The sequence below is a fragment of the Anoplopoma fimbria genome, chromosome 15 (genome assembly GCF_027596085.1).
Source record: "Anoplopoma fimbria isolate UVic2021 breed Golden Eagle Sablefish chromosome 15, Afim_UVic_2022, whole genome shotgun sequence".
Lineage (NCBI taxonomy): Eukaryota > Metazoa > Chordata > Actinopteri > Perciformes > Anoplopomatidae > Anoplopoma > Anoplopoma fimbria.
The window spans coordinates 19170992-19194892 of NC_072463.1; the positions used below are offsets into that span (position 1 = coordinate 19170992).

General features: G+C 43.9%; 2 protein-coding genes across 4 annotated transcripts in view; both read right to left on the reverse strand.

Moving 5' to 3' along the window:
• The window catches only part of LOC129103710 (formin-like), a 37850-nt gene extending 33439 nt beyond the window's left edge, over window positions 1-4411 (reverse strand). The window contains exons 1-4 of the mRNA XM_054614297.1: window positions 3482-4411; window positions 2600-3301; window positions 2322-2442; window positions 24-85 (exon numbers count right to left, since the gene is read on the reverse strand). Coding sequence (XP_054470272.1) covers window positions 24-85; window positions 2322-2442; window positions 2600-3301; window positions 3482-4411 — 1815 coding nt within the window. The remainder of the gene's footprint in view (window positions 1-23; window positions 86-2321; window positions 2443-2599; window positions 3302-3481) is intronic.
• A 9359-nt stretch (window positions 4412-13770) lies between these two features.
• Window positions 13771-16228, reverse strand: LOC129103711 (uncharacterized). 3 transcript variants are annotated; one of them, XM_054614298.1, is made up of 2 exons: window positions 16145-16228; window positions 13771-15330 (listed from the first exon to the last, which is right to left on the reverse strand). In XM_054614298.1, exon 2 carries the CDS (start codon window positions 15218-15220, stop codon window positions 13868-13870), a length of 1353 nt encoding a protein of 450 aa, XP_054470273.1. In that variant the 5' UTR covers window positions 15221-15330; window positions 16145-16228; the 3' UTR covers window positions 13771-13867. The 3 variants fall into 3 exon arrangements, with proteins under 3 accessions (XP_054470273.1, XP_054470274.1, XP_054470275.1); XM_054614299.1 differs by lacking the exon at window positions 16145-16228 and adding an exon at window positions 16087-16127; XM_054614300.1 differs by lacking the exon at window positions 16145-16228 and adding an exon at window positions 15835-15913.
• Between the last annotated feature and the right edge of the window lie 7673 nt (window positions 16229-23901).

Sequence of the window (23901 nt, forward strand, 5' to 3'; positions counted from 1 at the left end):
GTTAAAGTCATTTGATAACTTACATGCATCCTATCCAGATCTTCCTTGCACTCCCTCTTCAGCTGCAAGAGGGCAGCCTGGTGCTCTGAAAGGAGGCAGAACAAGGACACAAACTTATTCTGCTGGTAGTTTTGATTTATTAATAATACACTGGAGTGTGTACCCGATTCATAAATCACAGCTCATTGCTTGTGGTTCACTTAATTATTCATAGTTTGAGAAAACAGGGTTTGGATATATCTTTTCTTGAGCTATTTTCTAACAGACACTAAATCATTATCAAGCTAATATACCAGCCAAGAGACATACCAACAACATGTACTGCTGGTTAGTGGAGATATTTTACTGAAGGGTGGGTCACACAACATTCACTAAAGAGTCAACAACCCAACCAACCAGTTTGAAGTGACACTGCTGGCTAAGATGAAAGTCCAAGCAAAACATTTTGTCAGGTCAAAACACTTGAAAAAACCGGATCTGTTGGTTCTAATAAGATGATGGCATGGGAGTGAAAAGATCACCCACTACCTAATAACGTCCATGATAATACAGTAGGATTTAGAACATAAACAACAATAGACACTAAACAATAGAGACCAACTTTGTCGGTTCAAAAAATATTTTGAGCTAAAGCGTATAGTGATGTTTTATCACCCCTCGGGGTCAACAAACACTCAGGACAAGGGACAATGATCTTGTAGGACCAGGTGCCTGCTGGGGATCCTAACAGGTAACCAAGGACTCCCCCGCCAGATGCTTCAATCATGGGCAGTACCAGCTGGAGCTTGTCTCCAATCAGCCCAGCACAGGCTAAAAGAAAATCCACTCCAGCTACAGTCAGAGGAGAGGAAGGCATGAGGGACTAGCTACTGTAGGCCTCCCTCTCTCTCAGTTCAGTGGAAGACAACTCAAGGAACAAAGAGCAAAGTTTGACATTTCCTGTTGGTTATCACTCACCACGTGTGTGTTGTGTGTAACTCTTAGAAAGACAAAGAAGCCCAGGACACAGAGCCTGAAATACCCTGGACTGGAAAGGATTTCTGTTTTTACTCAATTCCCCTTTCCCCCACCTTTCAAAATGAAAGGACACTTTCGGTTGAAAGCGTGATTGACTTGCATTAGTCCTTCTTCTCCCAGCTTGGTCAAACCTTCCGGAATATCTTTTACTGCCAAGTTGGTAACGAGGTGCAATATCTTACCTACCTACTGGAACAGTGTACACCACAGCGTCTCGTCTTCATTAATATGGTTTTTTTGCGTGCTCAAGCTTTCATTTTATTTGAGAACTGACTGAGTTTGGGGCTCATTTTTCAAGTCTTTATTCAGATTTATATTTTTATGATTCACCAGTATAGACTAACTTGTAACAATGATTATTCTGAGTCTATGATCATGAAAATCAATAAAATAAATACTGCAACTCCACTTGATAGTCATTATTTGCACAATTTAATCAGCACTGTAATCTAAGGCCATAAGTGTGTGGTAAATAACAGACAAGGGTCTGAAAGTAATGCACATGATATGAATGTGTTGGTTTATCTACACGGCTCATACTAGACTTTTGCTCTGCTTCCGAACTTCCACACACTATTCTCCTAAATAAGAGCAAAGCTCTATCGTAGAGCACCAATCAACAGAGTAATCCGAGGTTGCTAGTCTTAATCTATTCTCTGGGATGAAGCTGCACAGAACACCCAACAGCTGTTTCCCTGCTGCAGCTATGCAATACGCTTTTAGTTTAACACAATTTCACTGTACCCAGAACATGAAAGAAAGGAGTTTTACTTTGTAATTCAATCAACAGATGTGCGTTTTTTTTTTAGCCTATCTTCGTGTTATTACACCTTGAGAGTACAAGAGGGGCCAAGTATACTCGATTAAAGGTTTTTACCTCCAACACCCACACATGCAGCAATCCTGTGGTGCAAAGAAACAGCAGCCATACAAACAGCAGCATTAAGGAGCAGACACAGCCTCCCTGTGTTCTTACATGGGATTAAAGGATGTATTACACCTTGCTGATGATACTTAGCTAGCTCTTCATAACATGTCTCAGATTTAGAGCAAAGATTACATTACATTACATTACAGTCATTAGAGCAAAGTGTGATTGTGACTATTGTTTCAGTGTTCACAAGAGATCTATTCAAAAACATTATACGAGATAGACGTACTCTCTCCACAACGGCCCTTATCCACAAAGCCAATCAACGTGATGCCAATCAGTGCCCGTTTGACCGCCATGAACCTCTGTCAGCATTCCTGGTCTTTAGATGTTAAGACAGACAACAGTGTCTTTAGAAGCTTGAGGTTCTTACCTGCCTCGGTGTATTTGAGCCCCACCTTCTCTTCCTCATCTTTAGGTTTGGGTGGGGGCCACACAGCCTGAAGACGCCTCGGGGTCCGGTCCTCGCTGTCAGTAGGAGACGTGAGCTCCGTCTGTGGGGAGAAAATACATGCGTCAGCGTGGACACTGCCAATGCAATGACACAGCAACAATTTGCCTCATCATTCCCCCCATCTTTGTACAACCCAAGTGTGCAGCTTAATTTTCCAATAAAGTAACTAAATATGAAAAAGAATTGTGATTTTATACATTAGCTTCACTGTTGAGTTCCTTTCCGGGGGATTTGGAGGCTCTCTCAAAAATGGACCTCAGGTTTTCCTTGTCATTCTTTATTTTCTTTTTTATTGCCTCCAGATCCACTTCTTCCGTTTTTTCCTTTTTGACAGTTTTGGGGCCGAAGATGTTCCTGAAGGTTTCATAGGCCAGGTCTGAGGTCTTCTTTCTCTCCCCTTGGGATGTGGGGGCGTCTGGTCCTGTAGGAACCTCTTCTCCAGTCTCGGACTCTTTTTCTTTCCTGTGCTCAGGACCACCATCCTTCCCGACGTCTGACTTTTTGGTCTCATCGTGGTTGTCTAGGTTGAGCAGCTGACTGAGATGTCCCATCACGGTGCTTTTAGTTTCCGCAACAGGTTTAGGCTCTGCCTGTTTTTTGGCTGGAGAGGTGGCCTTCTTCTGCTCGGGGATGAGCTTGGCTTTGTTTACCGTCTTCTTCAGGCTGAGCAGGGCAAGGTCAGCATCCTTCTCCCTCTGCTTGATCTCTGACACAGTCTCCCTGTCTTCCCCCAACACTCCCTTCTTCAGAACCCGCAACCCACTGAAGAGAGCCGGCATCTGGAAGTAAGGGGAGGAAGAGAGCGCCGTAGCCCTGGATGGGGATGAGGTGGAGGAGGGTGCAGTGGATGAAGCTGGAGGTGGTGTGTCTTTTTCTGGTGTCTTTGGAGCAGTTGTACGCTGTGAAGAAGGACCGTTACTTGGCTGGATGTCAACTGGAGACTCTTTAGGAGCAGATGACAGACCTATGGGGTTTTTAATCCCTGTAGGGTGATTTGTGACACCGGCAGAGTCGGACCGCTCCTCTGGACTGGAGATTGATTTGGCTGACGCTTCAGGAGTCTTAGGGCTGGAGGGCACAGAGGAGGACACCTGGCTGGAGAGAGGTTCCTTGGCCCCCTCCTCAGGTTCAACCCTTTGCTCATGTGTCTCCTCCCTCTGTGTATTATCTAAATCCTCCCTTAAAGGGGAGGCTGTGGCAGCATTATGACCTGAGGCCTCTAAAGCCAGAGGTCTGGAGATGACGGACGGAACAGGCAGAGAACAATCTATGCCCTCAAACTCTTGGCCTTCATCTGTTCCTACATTGTCTTTACCATTCTCTCCAGCACCAGATGCTTCTACATCCAAAGACACTGTGGTGGTGCTCTCCTTGGGACTGCGGTCATCTGCCTTTTTGGAAAAAAAAGAGGCCAGAAGTGTCCTTGAGCTGGATCTGTTGACAAACCTGTCTGAATATAGAATAGCTTCTATGCGGGATCTCTCAGTAAGTTTGTGTGTTCTAAACACAGGCACTTGGTACTCAGCCTCGGTGGCATCTTTTGTCTCATCTCCATGCTCCACTGTATTTGTATCCTCCTCAGGTAGAGTGGGCTTCGGTGGACTAGCGCTGCCGTGGGCCGCCTCCTCGTCCTCCTCGTCACTATACGTTTCCACCTGAGTAACCTGGACCAGATCTAGATCAGCCAAGGCTCCAACTGCTGTTTTAACTTTGTCACCAGACTCCTTGCCCGTTTCCAATGATTCAGCACTCTGCCCTGTATCACTGGAAGCAGTCCCATTATCCTGATGCATATCTTTCCTCCCTTGGAGATTGTTCTCACTGTTAGTAGTTTGATCGCTTTCAGGAAGAGGATTCTCCTCATCTGACAGCTCCTTGAAAGACGTCAACACGGCCGACTCGCCGTCTGAAGAGGCACTTCTATTTCGGTTGAAGATACCGCTGAAGACATTCACGAGGGAACTGGCGGGCTTCCCTGATCCATCTGAGTCATTACTCAAACTTTCCATTTTTGCTCAGAGCTCCACACCAATAGAGAGGAAAAGCAAAACAGGTAGCAGCTCTTGCAAAGAGTCCATTCAAAATATTACAAATGTCCCCACCTCCAGGTATCCAAGTGGCTCCTATTCCACCTCTACCGCTGGCTGGGACAAAAGGCCTTTGTATGGACAAATCTCTCCTCTTACCACTATTCTGTATTCCTATTTAGGGAAAAGCAAACCGGTTCCACGTAGTAAACTTTCACAACATCACATTGCGTCTACTACTGACTGTATGTTGTCAGCAGTAATGTTCAGCCTCCTCTGTGCCAACAAGATTCCCATGACGCTGCAAGTGAAGTGAAGCTGTTCAGCGGCTGGAAGCATGTCCTGCTGTTATCTTCCTGGGAAAGCAGGAGAGCATAGTTCACCTGCCTTTCACAAAAGCATTCCCCGGCTTTTTTACGACAAGTTGAGTCTTAGTATCCATAAAGTTGTGGGTGATCCTTCTCTATGTGCCGGTATACACACTGCAGTCCATGACTAAGCAGTACTTTTAGTTTACCTCCGTCTCCTTAACAGGAAAGCCCTGTGTGCTGTTGTGTGAGAAAAAAAAAAAAAGAAACTCCACAGGTTGGGAGAAAAAAAAAAAAAAAAAAAAAAAAAAAAAAAAAAGCGTCTCACTGGTTTACCCAGTCCGGGGACGCCTCCCTTCAGGTTCCTCCCTTCAGGTTCCTCCCTTCAGGTTCCTCCCTTCATGGGTGGGGACCTGCAGAGCCCGGCACTGCAGGTGTCTGATTACCCCTGCTCACTTCCTTAAAATGGCTGCCACGGTGACAGAGTAAACACAGAGGGAGAGTCAGTCTGCTGAGGTCCATTAGAGCAGCATTGCACCATTAAGCGGTGAGCTATTGCAATACGGAGCTTAAGACAGGGTGATTAGTCAGCCCTGCCTTAGCCAGCTCTGACAACTTGCTAAGAGGCCAACATGGTAGTGATTAACAGCTCATGAACAACCAGACAGAACAGTGAGGTAAAAAAAAAAAAAAAAAAAAAAAAAAAAAAGACATTTTGATTCACTTACCTTTAGTCTCTTAGTAGGTACTGAACACTGAAAACAACTATGGTGTCTGTTTTAAGCTCATCTTCAATTTAACTTTCTCTAACTTCTGATGCATTTTAAATGTCAAGAAAGGAAAACACAGCATTCTTCAGACTGTGGTTGCCCTTAGCAACCAAAGGAAGTCCTCCAGGAATGCATTCCTTCAGACTGCCTGATTGAGCATGGTGGTCTGAACATGGATGTAGCTGGACTAGGGGGCACATTATTACAGGCTGCTTTTCAAATGTTTTTAATTAATTAAAATGACTGCCCTAAATTGGACATCTTTAAATACTAATGCCTCCCCTGACAAAGGACCAATGAATAATAACTAGTTATGATGCTACAGGAAACACTACTAATTTTTTTTCCAAGATTCTAAACTTTGGAAATGGACCCACCAGCAGAACTGCACAAATTATGCAAATACTAGAATTATTTCTTAATCACTTTTTGAATTTAACGTTGAAAATAGCACTTCATTTAATTTAATTTTTCTAGGAATGGCATTTCTTTTTTCCCCCTCATCTAAAGAACGCCACAAATGAGAAGGGGGCTTTTAGGGCAGAGGAATTAAGTTATGTAATAGCAGCAGTATTTCATACACTCACAGTAAATCTCCCACAGAGGCACAACTGATCAACAGGACTGAGATGCGAGCGCTGATCCGTCACATGTGATCTCAAAATAGAAGTGCAATCATTTATATACATGTTACAGATCATGCCAACCCTACAAATCTTAAAAAACAACCAAGTCTAACCCGCATAATTGGATTGTGCGTCACAACCCTTTGTGTTCAGCTGTGACAACACAATGAGAATACATCATGAACATCAGAGGTGTGTGTCTTTTCTAATGGCAATGGATGACGGTGATAGTGTATGTGTATGTGAGCTGGCTGTTACTTTCACAACAATACAGTGTCTAATTCTGTATAGCATGGCCTTTATACTGGTATGTTAACTGTTTTTTTTCTTTTTTCTTACAGGGCATTTACAAAACAATGTGTGGCTTGTGTTGATACACTACCTGCCCAAAACCACACCCAGGTAATCTAACTCATCTGCCCCAGGAATTAATTATCTTTGCCAGACATCATAATGGAATCTGGAAAGACTTGGAAATAGTTCACATCATGCTATCAATGATAGATTTAGATGTGCATTGTGACAGTTCTTAAATGTACTACATATTTGTATAAAATATAACCTACAAAACCTGGAAACAAACAACGCACTGTGTTCTGCAGGCTTTTTTTTTTTTTTTTTTTTAGTAGACACACATACTGTACAGTAGGATTACATCAGTCACATGTTCTGAGGCAAGAAAAAATATCCTGTGTTGCAACTTCTACTCAATAACAAGAAGAAATCACACTAATTATTCCTAATAGCCCAAACCTTTCAAAATAATGTATTTCTAATGGAAGAACAACAAAGGAAGTAGAGGTTTTTCCTGTCTTTGCTCTGAACGGAAAAGGTTTGAGTGGAGTGATCTCGTTCAGTTTTGGCTTAAAACCACGATCTAGAGATTAGAAACCATGACCCGTTAATCCATTTCTAAGAATTCATGATCAGGTGGTTTAAATGTGCAGAGTGCAGAGAAATTCCTTCGTGTCCCAAGAGGGGGGGGAGATGCTATGGTAGACTGCTCTGTGTGTGAAAATACACATTACATCTTATTTTATGATCTGTCACTGTTTGTGCTGCTTGAGGGCCCTCACCGTGCACTCCAGCTTGGGACAGTAGGGTGTGTCACCGAGGATGTCATCCTCCGGCGGCGTGATGCGTAGGAAGTCGAGGTGATCAGGGCGGGTAACGCTGGAAAGGGGCTCCTGAGTTTCATCACCATCCAGCATCCAAATGTCATCATGACGCAATAGGGAATCCTCTACACAAACAAACACACCAGCGCAGGTTAATTAATGCTCCGTTTTGTGCAAGGGAACATAGCATGGAAAAACAAAACAGCATAACAGCTGTGGTCTTGTGTGACAAGTCTGAATAAGCAGCACTGACTGAGGCTGTGTAACCTGGATGGGGAATAAAAGTGGAACCATTTAGGCATCAGAGTCTTTTAGCATCAAGCAAGAGCGACCACTGTTTTGCTGCAGGCCTGAGGGCACACAGCTATTTTTATCTGCACTTAGCCGGCCCTGTTCCCGTTGTTGACACCGGCAGAAAGCCACACTGATCCAATAAAGGAAAAATGGCTGCAGAGCACTAGCCTCAAAGCAGATACCACTATCGATTTGCATTCAAGAGATGCACTGTACCTGAGCCAAGGCATTGCTCAGCATTGCCAATGTACTACAATAAGGTCAGCTGCAGATAGGTGTGTGTGTGTGTGTGTGTGTGTGTGTGTGTGTGTGTGTGTGTGTGTGTGTGTGTGTGTGTGTGTGTGTGTGTGTGTGTGTGTGTGTTTAGTCACCCAAAGGCCCTGAAGGAGTGAAAACACAGGACTTCCGATAGGGAAAGACTGCCCTCTCCTGACCAGGCAGTCACACAGAAGGTAATGAGTTACATATCAGAACATTAGGCTAAAACCGGGCAAATTTTTTCAATAAAATGTCCTCCCTCAGTTCTGTTTTTGCCGCAGTATGCTGGGGAGGCTGAATTCATTCTGTGCATTTCAGAGCACCTTGCCCTTAATATTTACTGTTCAGTGACTAACTTCAGCCTCAGCATCCCCTCCTCCCTCATGCGCTACGCCCCGAACAAGTCACATGGTATTGACTTCAGGAACCAGGCTAGTGCCTCACACATGCGCACAAGCAGAAATGCATTTTTAAACGTAAGGGCTGTATTTTCCCTTGATGCATTCAAGAGTCAATGTGCTCCAATGTGCACAAAAAGATTTTGTGTGTGCCAAAACATAGTACGTCAAATGTAGTATGCCAAAAATACCAGGATATCCGACTGAATCCTGTCACATTTTGCAGTACGCTAGGGGTACGTACTTAGTAAGGGCAGCTACAGTATCTACTTACAGTAAAAGTAGAAAACAGAATGAAATTTGGAATGCAGAGAAAGGGAGGAAAAGTGCAAGATAAGAGATATGGGAAAGGGAAAGTGAGGTGAAAGAATAAGGAGGCTGAAAAGAGGTGCAGACAGAGGAGAGAAGATAAGGGGAGTGAGAACGGGGAGAGTACAGATATTGAAGCTCGTTGACCTCAGTTTCCTCCAGCTGTAAGAAAACACCTTGATTTGTTTGCGGAGTATTATTAGCTAGAAACTGAGAAAAATCACATAATTTCTTCCTGTTTGATAAGCTGCTAACAGATCCCATAACGTCTCTTTGTAATGAGTATCCCAGAAGAGGACATACAGTATTGCCGTAATGCCATTTCTAAACTCTTGGAAGTCCGCTTGTGTTGCTGTATAGCTCCCCAGAGTCTGAGTCTCAGCCAAGTGCTTTGAATTCAGTTATGAGCCCACACACACACAAAAGAAACTGGGGGGGGTTCCATTAAAAAATGGAAGCATTGAAATTCAGCCTCAGTACTCTACCACCATCAGTCATTATGAGACAGCAGCAATGCCTGCAGTCCCTCCAGTTATCTAGGACTTGGACAGCAGGGAGAAAAAGGATTAGATTAATAACTTTTCATTATGATAATACTGCACTGCATGGTCCCGCAGTGGGAACTGCTGACTGTAGGATGGGACACTTCCAAATGCAGAGTTAAGCCCAGTCCGGGCCAAGGGAAGAATCTAGTGATCAGAAACAGCTCTCTCTACAATTTTGCTAAAACTATACTATATGAAATAGGCAAACAATGAACACCTATTGATATACGCTTGCTATGTTCATTCATGATTCTGCTAAATAACCTTGATCTTGTACATGTGTGCTAATGCTTTCCCAAATTGACAGTCACATAATTAAAAGTGCACGGTGGCCCACACTGCCACCATCTGGACAGGCAGAGGAAGAGGCATGTTTTTCTCCCTGTAGTCAAACACTGCAGTGAAGCTCTGATGTCAGTGCTGAATGCTAGAAAGAAGACATGGTGATGTAACGCAGGACACTGCAATGTGATGACAGTAAACAGATGCAATAGGTAATGAAGGCGCTGCACTCTTCTATGTACACACAGAGCTTAAGTTCACTGGCCCTGGAGAAAACTGAGCGCTTATTGACACGTAATCTCCTCTGCTACTCGAAAAGCTGAGACCTAAACACAGTGTCCATAACTGAGGGGACACAGAGTGCAGTACAGTTTGGTCGGATGGCAAGTAATGCAAGGCTGACTGAAAGATCCCAGCCCAACCGTCCGAGCCTACACACACAGTACACTGCCCTTGTGTGTACTTTAATAGAGAGTTTCAGGCATCTACAGTACATGCAGGTGTTTCTTTAGAGCAAACCTGCAGGTGTTGACTGACAGGACAGTGATTTGACCGTGACAAATCACAGTGTGTGAGAGAGCAGCTGTCAGGCATGATGTGTGTGTTACTGTAAGCATTAAGATTTTAACAATATAGTAAATGCATTTGGCACAGCTCAAAGGTCATCTGATGTCTGACCATGACAGGTGGTTCTCAGTGGTGAGTGATCCATCACTCATCCAGCGGTCAGAGAACTATAACCTCATCATTCGAAGTAAAAGAACTGGGCCATGTGGCATGCTGAGTGCATCTGGCAGCCTCAACCCACCCGCCGTCACTTTTTAGCCAGGAAGAAGGATCATAGGCTTTTATACAAATCATGAAAAATGCAGGATTTATAAATCACCTGGTTTCTTTTGCGCCTGTCAAAGCCATTTTTCCATACAGGGTTGTCGGCCGTGCATGGCTGTCGGGCTGGGTGATTGACTGACTGGTTTGGCTGGCAGTGCTGAGGTCCATGTAAGGGTTAGCTACAAGTAAAAAAAACTCAGGGATGAGTTCTGTAGTGCTTTGAGGGCCAGAGCAAGCAATGTAGCATGACATTGCTTGCTCTGGCAAGCAATGTCATGCTCATTTGAAATGCATTTCTGGAGGCTAATGGGATATACAGAACTGAGTTAGAGGAACGAGTGCTTTCATTGGGACTGGCAGGGCCTTTCACTGGGAGACTGGAAATTTGGTTAAGTTCACTCCAGTCCACTGGTGGTTGCATGTTTAAAAGAGTGAAACATTGAGGAGAAGCCTTTAGAAAGCTGCTCATCAGCTAACATTGTCCAAGGTGGTAGTGTAGGAGTCATTTATTAACAAGTTAAACTTTGTATGAGAAGGACCTTTGTTCCCATGTTTCACTATGTGTAGTATGCAGACTGAGAGAAGCCTGTTCTGAATGCAGAATCCACTTCATTATCTGAATAGAGCCGGTCCTTGTCTTCACCGGGTGGAACAATGTTGCATGGCAGGGCAATTTTCTGTTGAATGGCAGCTAGCTGGGAGAGTGGGGTGATATACTCTTGCTCCGCACTGATCAGTTTCATATGACCTTGCAGGAACGTATTGGCTAATCTGATTATGGTATTGCCTGCCATATGTCGGACAATAAATAAGTAGGGAATGGAGGGAAGGGGGATAGAGAGAGAGAGAGAGAGAGAGAGAGAGAGAGAGAGAGAGAGAGAGAGAGAGAGAGAGAGAGAGACTGACTAATGGCTGATTGGATTGAAAAGTGACCAGCAGCCATTATCAATATTTAGACAGTAGATCAGTGTATTGTAGAAAGGGTGGCCCTCAGCTCTACAGAGCTATATAACGTCTTTTAGCTAATTATTTTAGGTTTCTTGGCCACAACTTCACCATTTTGCTTTAGTATCACCGCTCTTATCATCATTTTCGTGCGCAGGTCAATGCAAAAGCTCCACAAACCCACTGTACACTACATGCTCAGCAACAAACTGCAGACAAACAAAGTGGTGAACAGGGCGGAGCATTAATCTGTGTACCAGGAGCTGGTGAGGACCAAAACATAGCTTAAAAAGGAGACTAAATAGTGGACTTACATTTACCAGGTGGCCAGAATGAATGCTTATGTTGCCATGTATCTTTTCTTGAGGTGTAAATTAGGCAAATGTATACAAAGAAGTTTACCATTTCCACTGTAAAGGTGGTAATATGTCAGTGTATTTGTAGCTTTTTTTTCCACTGTCTGCAATCTATCATTGCAGGTTTTAAGTTTCTTGTGCATCTTTAAATTACTGATAAGTATTAGAGAACAAGCAACACAAATGCTAAAGTAAATAGAAACTAACACACATACATTATGTAAATTATATGTAAACACACAGGCAACCACATACACACCTTCAGTGGATAAAGGGTATTCTGGTCCACAGACTACAGTGCTAGAGTATTAGCACATAAAGCAAAAAAGAGAACCTATTACTTTCTTACAATCCCTGTCTGCATCAGCACACGCATTAATTAAGCATAGAGATTAAAGAGCCCGGATTATAATTAGTTCACCATTTGCTAACCATGAAGGGCCGGGCTTCACACAGAACCACTTAGCCCTTTTGGCTGGACCCTGTGATGTTCGTTTATCTCCGTTAACATCTGAAGTGTATTCAATTATCAAGAAACACAAGGGCCAAAAATTGACAAAAGGATCTCTTTTAAGATTAAAGGGTTAAGCCTGGACTGTGAGGACCTGACAGCATGAAGCATTTGGTTAACATGAAGTAAGCAACAATGTCTGTGGATCTTGCCCTGTCAGAGTCTCATACAGATAGCTTATGGCTTACAATATCATGCAGTCACATCTGCTAGGTCCCCAATGCTCAGGATATTAAAAAACAGTGCTCATAATGTTGATTATAACATTAGAAAGAACTCTGAATTTAATATAAAAAAAATGGTGAGGTCTGATGCCAGACAATGTGGATTATGTGTGCTTGTGTGTGTGTGCGCCGAAATGTTAATGGAGGCATCTGTGTGTGTTGCGTCTGCGAATGCCAAGGTGAGGACACACAGGGACAGTGTCATTTCAGTGGGACTTGATCCAAATTATCTCCACATGAGTAAAGCTGGGCTATCTATTCCCCTATTCACCAGTTAGTTTAGCTCCACACAGCTAAGCTCTCCTCCTCCTCCCTCTGCTGCTGCTGCTGAGCTGACCATCGCTGGCTGTATGGGTTGAGCTAGTGCTGTTTTATGATGGGATGTGCTGAAACAACTCAAATACTCTTGAGCTTCCTTACAAATGCAGCACAGTTCTTGAATTAGAGGTTTAAACCAACCATTATCCACGGTCTATTAGTTAATCAAATGAGGGCCGTCTGAAGCTGCTGCAAATTAAAGCAAATATTGTGTTACGTTGACGGAAAGGGATGATTAACCACACTACAGAGGTATATCATTCAATAATACTTCTAGCATTATTATGGCTTTGCAAATATTCTTTATGCTGTGAGTATTTAAAACTCAGTCATGTGGGCAAAGATACAATGGTACAGATTATGGAAAGAGGAAAAATAAAAAAAAGAGTTCTGCAAATAATAATCCTTTTCTCTGTAACCCTTGGGCCTGCTGGGTTCACGGATCCTTTGTCAGTTTCCTGTGAACTGGAGAGGATGAGGGTTTAGGGGGAGAGACAGCAGGTCCCTAAAAGTCCAAATTGGCAATGCTTCAGTAAACACTGCGCTCACGAGAACCCTGGTCGAGTCGAACCCTAGTGTCAACTTTGAGCCTTTGATCTGGGAGACTCCCACTAATCTCTGCCTCTTCCCTACAGCTCTTAGAGCGTTAACGTGGATCATCAGCCAAAGCATTCTCAGGCTCGGTTTGCCCCTTGTGCAACTCTGCTGGGTACTTTTTAATTTGTGTGCACAGCCAAGATGTGAACACAGCAATAAAAAAATAAAATAAAAAACTACTACCAGGACAGGGCTAGCAGAGACATTGTAGAAAGCAATGGTTATTTAATGGACTCGCTAGTTTATTAGATAACAGCCGGGGTGACAAAGTAAAAGAAAAAGTTTGACAGTTACAATGCTGCAGAGTAATTGCTGACACAAACTCAAAGCACTTGAATCTCTCTCAAGGCTTTTCTTTCTTGTTCCATTCTTTGAAATCCAGCAACAGCAACAGCAACGCCAGATGAAAGGCACCTACTGACAAACGCTTCACGCTACTTAGATGATAAAAGCACTTGTTTTTCGACATTTACGTCAAAGAAGGGAGTTCCAAACATGAATCAGCGTGTTCAGAGTAGGAGCAGTGTGATCTCCAATGACTCACCTGTTGTCGTGGAGTTGCTGGAGGAGTTCCACTTGCTGGGCCGCCTGCTGAGGTTCAGATCCAGACGGGTGACAGTCCGCTTGTTGCCGTTCTTGTCCATGACCTCGGAGAAGATTTGGGGCTCATCTGTGTTACTGGAGCTGTCTTGCTCGTGGTCCACATCCTTATCCGAGAGCAGAACGATGCGGTGGTTGAGCTGAGGGCTCACCCGCTTGGAGGACAGAGGGGACAGGACTGGGGACATGCTCTGAGGACTGTTGGAGGCAGGGAAAGACGTGTTGAAGACCCCAGCGAGAGATGGTGAAGAAGGGCTCTTTCTGTGGTATTTGGCTGGGGGTGAGGTTCGGTGGTATGCGATAGGGGTAAACGTAGCCCCTCATAGAGCTTCTTACCGGCCTTTTCTCTAATGACTCTCCACTCTCCATACCCCTGCTGGCAGCCGCTAGTCCCTGAATGTAGCATGCCTGGCCCTGCCCTGTCGGCGCCTGTATGGTTGACATGTAGCACTCTCCCGTCCACATCCTGCACTTTGGCCACCACCCTCACCCCTTTATTATTCTGGTTGATTTCGCCATACAGCTGCTGAGCCGACATGGCTGCCAATCCATTCTGAGAAACTGTCTCGCCCAGGGAATCGGACCTCTTAACTGGGCGAAGGTTGCTCCCGCTTTCCCGCCGAGTCAGACCCTCCATCAGGCTGCAGAATGATGACTCGTAACCCAGCTCGCCGTCGTACTCTGAGAAGTCGTTGCAGAAGTCGATGTCGGGGTCAAAGGTCTGGCTGTCCTCCATGAAGTCCCAACCCTCACGAGTGATCTGGAAGGGTTCCTCCACGGGCAGGATGGGATTACTGACTGCACTGACGTAGGAGCCGGTGACTGGGCTGTCAGTGACATGGCCAGAGGCCGAGGTACCTGGGACCTGCTGCGTAACTGAGGCTGAACATGTGGACGCATTGTTGTGAGAAGGACGCGCATTAGATGAAGATCCACTCTTAACTTTCTTCTTCATCTTACTGTGCAGGATATCCTCGGCGCTGTAAAGCTTCTTGCCTCCCAACTTCTTCAGCTTTTTGCTCTTGGATGTAGCTCTCTTATTATCTGGAGACACCGTGAGAGAATAGCCGCCGCTGCTGCTGCTGAGGACCTGACCTCCGAGGTGAACCTCCTGACCCTCCATGTAATCCTGGAGCTTCCCATCCTGGTTACCCATCCTGACTTTGATGGCGCAATCCCTACACAGCGATAAGAGATCCGCCAGAAACTGGTGGTGCTCCGCTACAAGCCAGCAGAGCTCTGCGATCGCCTCCTTTGTTGCCTGCTGGTTGATGAGGAGTTCGCCCGAGTAGCCGGAAGACTGGCCTCTTTGTTTGGACACGGCGGGATCCTCCTTTCCACAGTCATGGTCATTACAGGCTCTTGCTGGATGAGGGGCGCGGCTCTTGTACTTGAAGCCCGAGGCCCGCCTCTTGGGGAAATACAGGCTGATGTTGCTTAGCTCGTAGATGGGTGCGTAGAGGAGCAACACAGTGTGTGTGCCCTCCATGATGGGTACCATGGTTAGAACTCAAGCACTCTGAGTAAGTGGTCAGCCCCCCAGACAGAGTGATTGGACTCGGACTGCAGTGGAGGATCTCCGGCTATTCATCGCCCTGGCCTGTCCAGATACTGTCAGAGAGAAAGTAGCACACAGCTTTAGAGAATATACATTATATTTAATGATAATAAGGAGATCATTTTTTTAAGCAAAGCAATACAAACTGCTCCTTTTTCCTATAATAGACTGTCCACATTTCACTGTTGAACCCATTAGTTAATTAAAAGAAGTTAATAGAATCCAACATCGCGTCGACTAAACAAGATAGTCATTTCATTACACACACACACTAAACTAAATTAACTATAGATTATCTTCATTATCCACTCCCAGCATTGTTGGATGAGTGGATGAAACATTTCCAAACTGCATTTCATCAACATTTCACAAGCTGCTGCCGCATAAAACCACACAAGGTGACGACACGCGCAGATCCCAACGCTATGGCTGCCGTTTGAGATGTTTACAAGCAAAACAGACGCACATTTTGCACGCGTTTCAATGGATTCCCCTCAACATTTGGCAAGATCCATGAACTGTTTACATCATAACATAATCCCGCGGGTTACTGTCACCTTGCAACCAGCCCTGGTGCAGCTGCCAGTGTTAGAAATAGCAGCAGGGTCACACTTATCTAATGAGGTAACTGCTGCCCATTGCAACTACAAATCGAGAAATATTTAGTTACATTTGTTATAAATTAAGATATAATGCAAAAAAAAAAAAAAAAAAAAAAAAAAAAAAAGCTCTGCATTAGTCAAATATTAGCTCCACTTTAATGCCATATATTCAATTAGAAGCTGGAAGTACGTCACAGTCTATTGCACCTGCAGCAGGTAAAGCACAGCAGCACTTCCGAAAAACCCCCCACAAACAGTCACTTACCCGATTTAGTGTCATGGCAAATAATTCCTCACATCTCTGTACTGCAAGCCAGCCGGCGCTCACCGCTGCTTCACAGGGCTCGTCTGTCTTGATTGACAGGAGTTTGGTCCAATAGATAAACTCAGCGCCGGCTCACTGCTATCTGATTGGTCCTTTAGTATTTATCCACATCCCACATTTTGAGTCAGTGCAGCTGCAGCTTGCAGGTAGGCCATGTGATGTGATCCAGCCTGTGATGTACACAGAGAGAGAGAGAGAGAGAGGGGGGCGACGTTTGGCTGGTTATTCATTTAATGTAACAGTCGTTAGCAGTTTTTAGTCATTCTCAGGCTTACATTGGTACTGTGTTGTACACGCAGAGAGATAAGAGCATGTGAAAGTACCTGCTCTTTGAAGGCCCGAGGAGCTGCCATTTATTACGAAGCAGTGACACCTAGTGGCCAACATATTCATTGCTATTATACCACTAGGCTCTATCAATTCAACTATCTTCTTAAATTATACAGTACCAGTGAAAAGTTTGAACACACTTTCTCATTCAATGTTTTTTCTTTATTTTTATTCTTATTTTTTTCTACATTGTAGATTAATAGTGAAGACATCCAAACTATGAAGGAACACATATGGAATTATGTGGTAAACAACCAAATGCTCAACAAACCAGTTTGTTTTATATTTTAGATTCTTCAAAGTAGTTGAATGAGAAGGTGTGTCCAAACTTTTGACTGGTACTGTATGTTGATCTCTGCCAAGGACGTTATGTCTCCAGTCAAGTTACAGCATGTTTATTTGTCAGGGAGCAGGATATCTAAAAAAAACAACAAATGTTTGGGGGTTGATCAATATTTTACATGCTGTGGCAGTTGCAATATCTTAGATTTCAGACAGAAAATTAAAAAGAAAAAGAGAAGGAAACAGGTTAAGAAAAATGCATACATATATACAAAAATATTAACAAGCATATACAGAGATACACAGTTTGTATATGCTTCAGAGACACTTGGTGGAAAAGTTACGCAGGGTTGTGGAAATTGCTTCTTTTTTTTTTTTTTTAATATTTTTTTTTTACATGAGTTACTCTAATTACTCGTGGGGGTTGTGAAATATGAATGTCATTGTTAGCCTGGTCATTTCACAGCAGCTATATTTTGACACGTCATAGCAAGGCAAACACAGGTGTAATTAATCAAACTAATTATGGCCCCATTCTATTGAGTGTGTCAGCCATTCCCAGTAAGCCAGCAAGCACAACACCAGGGTCACTGGCCCCACCTAAATGGAACATAATTAATGCTGTTATTATTTACACCTGCGTTTATCCTGCAATGACATGTCAAAGTGGCTGCTGTGTAAAAGGGTGGGCCCTTTTTGCTAATAAGGACAGGACAAGCAGGAAGAGCAGTTGTAAACATAAATGGAGGAGGAGCAAACCATTCAGCTGTTGCTGTGTGAGTTTTTAATCCGCCCACTCCACTGAGTTAGAGTCGATTATAACGAGTAGACGATTCTGTCTGATATCAAGGCAAGGTGTGAGGTGAGGGAGAGAAGGGAACGAGCAGATGCTATGCCACAGTGTCGACACTAGAGGGCAGCAGCGCACAGTGATAAGGGAGTATTTGTGTTTATTTAACTTCGTTGTAGAGATAGGCTTCATAATTGCAAGGCTGAGGGGTCATCTTTGATTTAACAATGAGCCCAGACTGATATTAGTCCACAGGACAAAATTAAATAATTCACATTGCACTTCAATTTTTTTTTTATTGAGTTTAATCTAATTTATTGTTAAATAATTAAACGGCTATTCATCAAATCTTAACGTTTTAAATAGTTTAACACCGTTTTTTTTTTCCAGCTCAGGATGTCCTCTACAGCTTCTTATAGGCTCTATTTTTGTAATGAAAGGAGCCCAACTGAGTCTCAGTTCTCTCAGATATCACCCTTTTCTTTAAATATTTAAATATTTTTTATCGCATAATGTAGTCGCTTGTGTACATAATAATGATTAACATAGCCACATCATAATGGCAACCGCCTTGTGTATATTACGTTTTAAGGTAAAAAAAAAAATACATATAGATATTGAAGATTCGCAAAAATAACACATTATCTGTATAGATATATACATATATACAGTACACCACAGCTACACTGTATAGTGGAGCCTGATCAGAGCCGGGTGCTGTCCATGGTGCTGATCTGTCCATGGTGCTGATCTGGACCAGCACTAGGATTGTCCTGCATACGAGAATCACGCTGTCGACCATAAGCATGCTGACCGTGGGTCCGTAGCCGGGTGATAGGGCGGGGAGTCACGTGACAGACGGGATACCTGTGAAGGTAAAGGGGGGGGGGTTATTTCAACGCGTTTAATGATCTTTTGTTTGAATATTCGCGCTCTCACGGTTGTATTAATAAGGTCCGCTGGTGACGTCGAAGATAAAGACCCCGCCGCCGAGCCTCGGCTACGCTACTCTGCTTTTCCTCTCTCCCCCACCTCCTCCTCCTCCTCCACCTCCTCCTCCTCCCACCCCCTCCGTCACACCGTCCCTAGTCGCTCCAGCCCCGCCGATGCTGACGCGCACTTCTCCTCCTCCTCCGGGCGGCGAGCCGGGCTTGAGCACAGGGGCTTTGAGTGACAGATGCTGCGGTAGTGTCCCCCGCTGTACGGCCGAGGATTTAGCTATATGCTAATATCGACAGGAGAGAGGAGCCAGCGGAGGCTTCCCCAGTCTGAACAGGCTCCTTTGCAGCCATGGCTGAAGGTGGAGAAGGAGAGGATGAAATCCAGTTCCTCAGAACTGTGAGTACATTTTTCCCCCTTTTTCTCCCCTTGTACTTGAAGCGCTGCTCTGGCGACTGTGTGTGTGTGTGTGTGTGTGTGTGTGTGTGTGTGTGTGTGTGTGTGTGTGTGTGTGTGTGTGTGTGTGTGTGTGTGTGTGTGTTGCTCTTTTTGTGTGTGTGTGTTGCTCTTTTTCATGGTACCTTGCGTGTTTTTTCATGATCACTGCCTGTCACTTGGCTTTTTTTCTCCCTCCCACACGTTAGAGCATCCTCCAGCCTTTGGTAACCCTCTGCCTCCATGCAGATGTTAGAGGGTGATAGTGCGCTATTGTTTTGCGCATCGCTCACTGACAGCTATTGTCTTTTCTGCAGTCTCCGTCTCCAAGAAGTTGACACCACTGTGTGTGTGTGTGTGTGTGTGTGTGTGTGTGTGTGTGTGTGTGTGTGTGTGTGTGTGTGTGTGTGTGTGTGTCCCATGTCAAACTTACATATGCACCTTGCTGCACCGTTGTAGTTGTAGTTATGTACAATTTGACAGCAGCACCGACACTGTGATTTTAGCTTAATAAGTCATTAAATAACACACGGAATGAAAGGGTTTGTTCTTAAATCTCTCCTAGGATGAACGGACCTCTGAACCAGTGTGCATGCTGCATTATAATATATTCAAACGTGGTAGCCTGGCAGTGTAGACTGCCTGTACAGACATTCACCCCAGGGTTCCTACGCAGCAGCAAAGGTCTATGTAAATGAACTGAGGACAACATTTTGTTATAAATATAGTGTTGCTGCTTCAGAGCCACGTTTCTAATGCTGTCTGACTTATGGAAATAAAGCCAGTGTAGACAGAACGTAGTATATGGTCATAAAAAGAAGCTGTCATTTATTATTAAACAGGCTGTAGACTTGGCTGTAGTTTGGCTCTAGTATTATACTACAGTGAAAATATCTGCCTTTTTTTTTTAATTGTGCATTTCTTGAGCTGAAAATGCACATTAAAGACCGCAAAAATGTCTGGCATTGGCTGACCAGCGAGGCACACTTTCCACTGTTGACAAAGATAGAAGCTGACACGGTCTGCTCATCTACGGTTAAATGCATCGAGAGGCGCATCATGTCTGAGAATACACACTCGTCTAGGACAGATGAAGGAGCAGAACTCTGGAGATCTTCCAGAAAGACCCCGAGACAGTAGGAGGTGTTTGGTTGAACACATCGCTGGCACTGCTGTTTGTGGTTTCCCTTTTTATTAAGCTGCTCACAGATGCGCAACCTGCTGTACTCTGAGGTAAACGGAGCAGGGATGTTTAGTGTTTAGTGTGAATTACACACTGGATATTTGTTGTTGAAATTGTGAAAATGTGTTTTGGTAATCTCCTAATAATGAACCATATTTGACCCGAACAAATAACAGTGTCATGTTAGCAGCCACATGCAGAGCCATCACACTAGCTTTAGGTATCAGAACAACAGCATACAGTAAGTTTTAGGATTCTTGACTAAGAGAGTGTTTTGGCGCTAAAAGGCTTACGTGTCCCCAGGACTGACATTGATCTTTTTAAATGTACCTTCCTTTCACTTAGAAAAAAAGCTGATACCTCTTCCTTATTTGTCCCCCAACCTTTTAACCACAGCACTTAGAGGTCACCACATCAGCATGCCTGCCTCTCCAAAAAAAAAAGAGCTGACATTTCAGCACCGCTCCTCCTCATTTCTGGGCTTGAACTCAAATGCCACCAATTCACAATCAGGATTTCATCTCGAAAAAGCTTCATGAGAGTTTTGCTGTTCTGTTCCCATTTTTTGGATTCACAGGGAGCATTTTTCTACCCCAGATGTAACCTGGGAAAAAAACCCCAACTCAGATGACATTGACTAAAGGAAACTGCTGTTGCTTTAAGAAGGGCTTAGCGGCAGCTTGTTGCATCCATCCACACAGGGAAGCAGCTGACAGTCTGGATGGTTTTGGGATGGGGGCGCAGTGAGCGAGGCTTGGTGTTCACGAGTGTGATAGTGTGTGTGCGCGCAAGAGTGTGTGTGTGTGTGTGTGTGTGAATGCAAATTTAGAGCTGTAGCTGTGTGGTGCAGTCAGGCTGCACCAGACGTGCCACAGCAGAGCACAGTGCAGAAATTATTCATCAGTCCCAGCAAGGCACAGCTGAACTACTCAGTGGAGGAACAGAACAGATATACACACAGACTGTATATACAGAGACAGGCATTTATATCTAGTACATGACTAAAGTCAGTCCTGCAGAATCAAATGCTCCACTGGATGCACATATGTCTATTCAAACACAAACACACAGTCTACACTTGCTTTCACATAGGTGGCACTAAGTGGCGAACAGTCTGTGAGGATGTGTGAAGGCTGTACATTTCTTGCAGGAATCCAAATGTTGCTTATTATTGCAGTCAAGGAGCTTGATAAAGCAGTTCACAAACTGCCTTTTTCTCCAACAGCACAAAGTAATTTCCCTGGAGTGGAAGCAGAAAGTACCCCTGCCGGACTGCTGCTTATAAAGGCAACTCAGTGGGAGGAAAGGAAGGGAGGAGAGAGAGAGAGAAAGAGTGAGGGTATCTCAGCCATGGGTAATTTGATGTTACAGGAAGAGGAACTGTGCTGATTATGAGCCAGGAGAGTCAGATATATGCTTCCCCACGACTGCTGTTTAATGTCAGAGGGGGCGAGGCGGTCAGCGCCGACACTTTAATAAGGCTGCATATTCTACAGGAACTTTATTCGTCCTGTTTGGACTGTGGAAATGTCCCCAGATGCACAAGCTGTAGAAGCACCGGCGTTGCAATAAGCAGTAAAGTGAATAACATATCAACTTATGGTAACAGCGGCTCAGGCTGCTCATTAGTCGTTTTCTAAATGAATTGCTTGCCTACTGTGAATTGTGTCATTTGAGCAGACGGAGAGTAGAGAAAGAAGAGGGGAATAGTCACAAACTTTTGTTCGCGTGTCACTCCGCTTCTTTTTTAGTTTTAATTAGTATAACCATCCTGACAGAAGGCCACTTATTAGTAAAAACATACGGGGAGACCGTCTATACGCGGGCACACGCGCCCAGCTCCATTGTTGCGAGGATCCCTGCTAGGCGAATATCAGATTCTGGTGATCTATTAGCAGTTTGGAGTGGGAGTAGGGACTTTGAAAAGGCCAGACCGGGGCTGTGACTAATGCACTGTGGCAGCGTTTGGCTTGTTTATGTGAAGGCACTGGTCTCGCTCTGCATCCAGGCAATGACTGTCAATGCAGCAGCACAACAAGTATTTCAACGAGCCAGACCAAAACATGAATAACATCAGAGAAAATGTTGGTTTTGCAACATGCCTGTGACACCAGTGCCAGATCCTTCTGCCTGCGCACCCACTCAAGACTCTGTGAACACCCTGCTGGGTATCTCTTTCTTGTTATTTTCTTGCTGTTGCTCTTTTTTTGCTCTTCTTTCCTTTTCAACATATTTTGCATTTCACACTTTGACTTTTTCCTGCTTTTCACTTTTATCTCTCGCCTCCCTGTGGCTCTTATGCTTCTCACATCCACAGTTATCTATTGTGTCTTTGCATGTTATGTGTGTGCATGTGCTACTATTTGTGCAGTCAAAGACATACTTTCTTACCACATCACTGAAGCAAACACTGTAAAGAACATGTTTTCCAGGTTATTACTGACCTTTCATCACAATCCTTAAAAAATATTTAAGGATTACGCCTGACTGGCTTCATATTTGGCTCCTCTATCACTTGCCCCGTGTATAATTATTAGAGATCACCATGAAATGATTCCCACTGATGGGAATTAAGTTCGGCACATCATCACATTCTTCTTGGCACTAAGGAGGAGAGCTTTAATGTTATTATGATGAGGTCTGCTGTTATTTCATGGTTGAATTAAAAAAAGTAATAGCTCAGTTTCGTTAGGAACCGAAAGGCTTTCGGAGCGGAATGGTGCAGATTTTAGCACAGAGATTCACTCAGAAATAACTCTGTGAAGAAATTATATCATGAGACCTCAAACAAATTTAGTTTGAGGTCTTCTTTTCATGCAAATTGTCACAGGGAATATCGTCTTGTCTGGTGTTTTTGGCATATTTTTTCACCAGCATGTTTCTGCATGATTTCTGAGTTGCAGAAAACTGTGGCTGCTTGAGAATGCTTGACTTTCCTAATTTCTATATAGTTTTTTTTTTTTGATACATCGTTTTGTGCAAGTGTGCAAAATAATTGTCCATAGTGGTTCTTTTTTCTTGGACGAGTTGCATTTAAAACTACTTGGAATGCAAAGTTACATCTTGAGAAGGCAATCATGGTATTGATCAAGTAGATACTCTTTTTCTTTACTGCACATATACATCTACATCCCTACCGCAGTATTGATTTCCCTCATATCTCCCATTAAAAGAACCTGAGACTCCTTCAACAACTCAACTTGCAGAAAAGTGAAGTTGCTGTTTGGTTTAGTGTGGAAGCGTTGTTCAGCAGCAGGCTGTTTTCTCTGTGTTGCGTGATGAAGATGGACAGATGAGATAGGCCCGTGATGCAGAGGGAATTAAGCCGGCAGGTCTGCCCAGAGACAACCAGTGTAAAGCTGCTGTAATGAGCTATTGATCGTGCCACCAAATGAAGAAATTTCCTCAGTAATGTCAGTGGCATGCAGTAAGCAGGCCTGATTGATCTGGTGTTTCAGAGCATGAATATTTAATGAGGCAGTGTAGGAAGCTTCTTCCCAAAGAAGACCCTGTTCTTCTCTTCCTTTTGGTTGTAGACCTCAAACATGTCTGAAATTTATATTTGGCGGTACTGACTGATGTTTACTCAAAATCCATTAACTGATAAATCTAAATTGTCATTGAATATATATATATCTTCTTTGACCTAAGACAATTTCCATAGCCAAGTAAGTAAATCATGAACAAACACACAAAACAACAAAAAACCAAAGATACATTTATTTAGAGGTTTCATGT

What these genes read in the sequence shown, in the direction of transcription:
- LOC129103711 (XM_054614298.1), bottom strand. Translation starts at nt 15,220, where the DNA reads ATGGTACCCATCATGGAGGGCACACACACTGTGTTGCTCCTCTACGCA.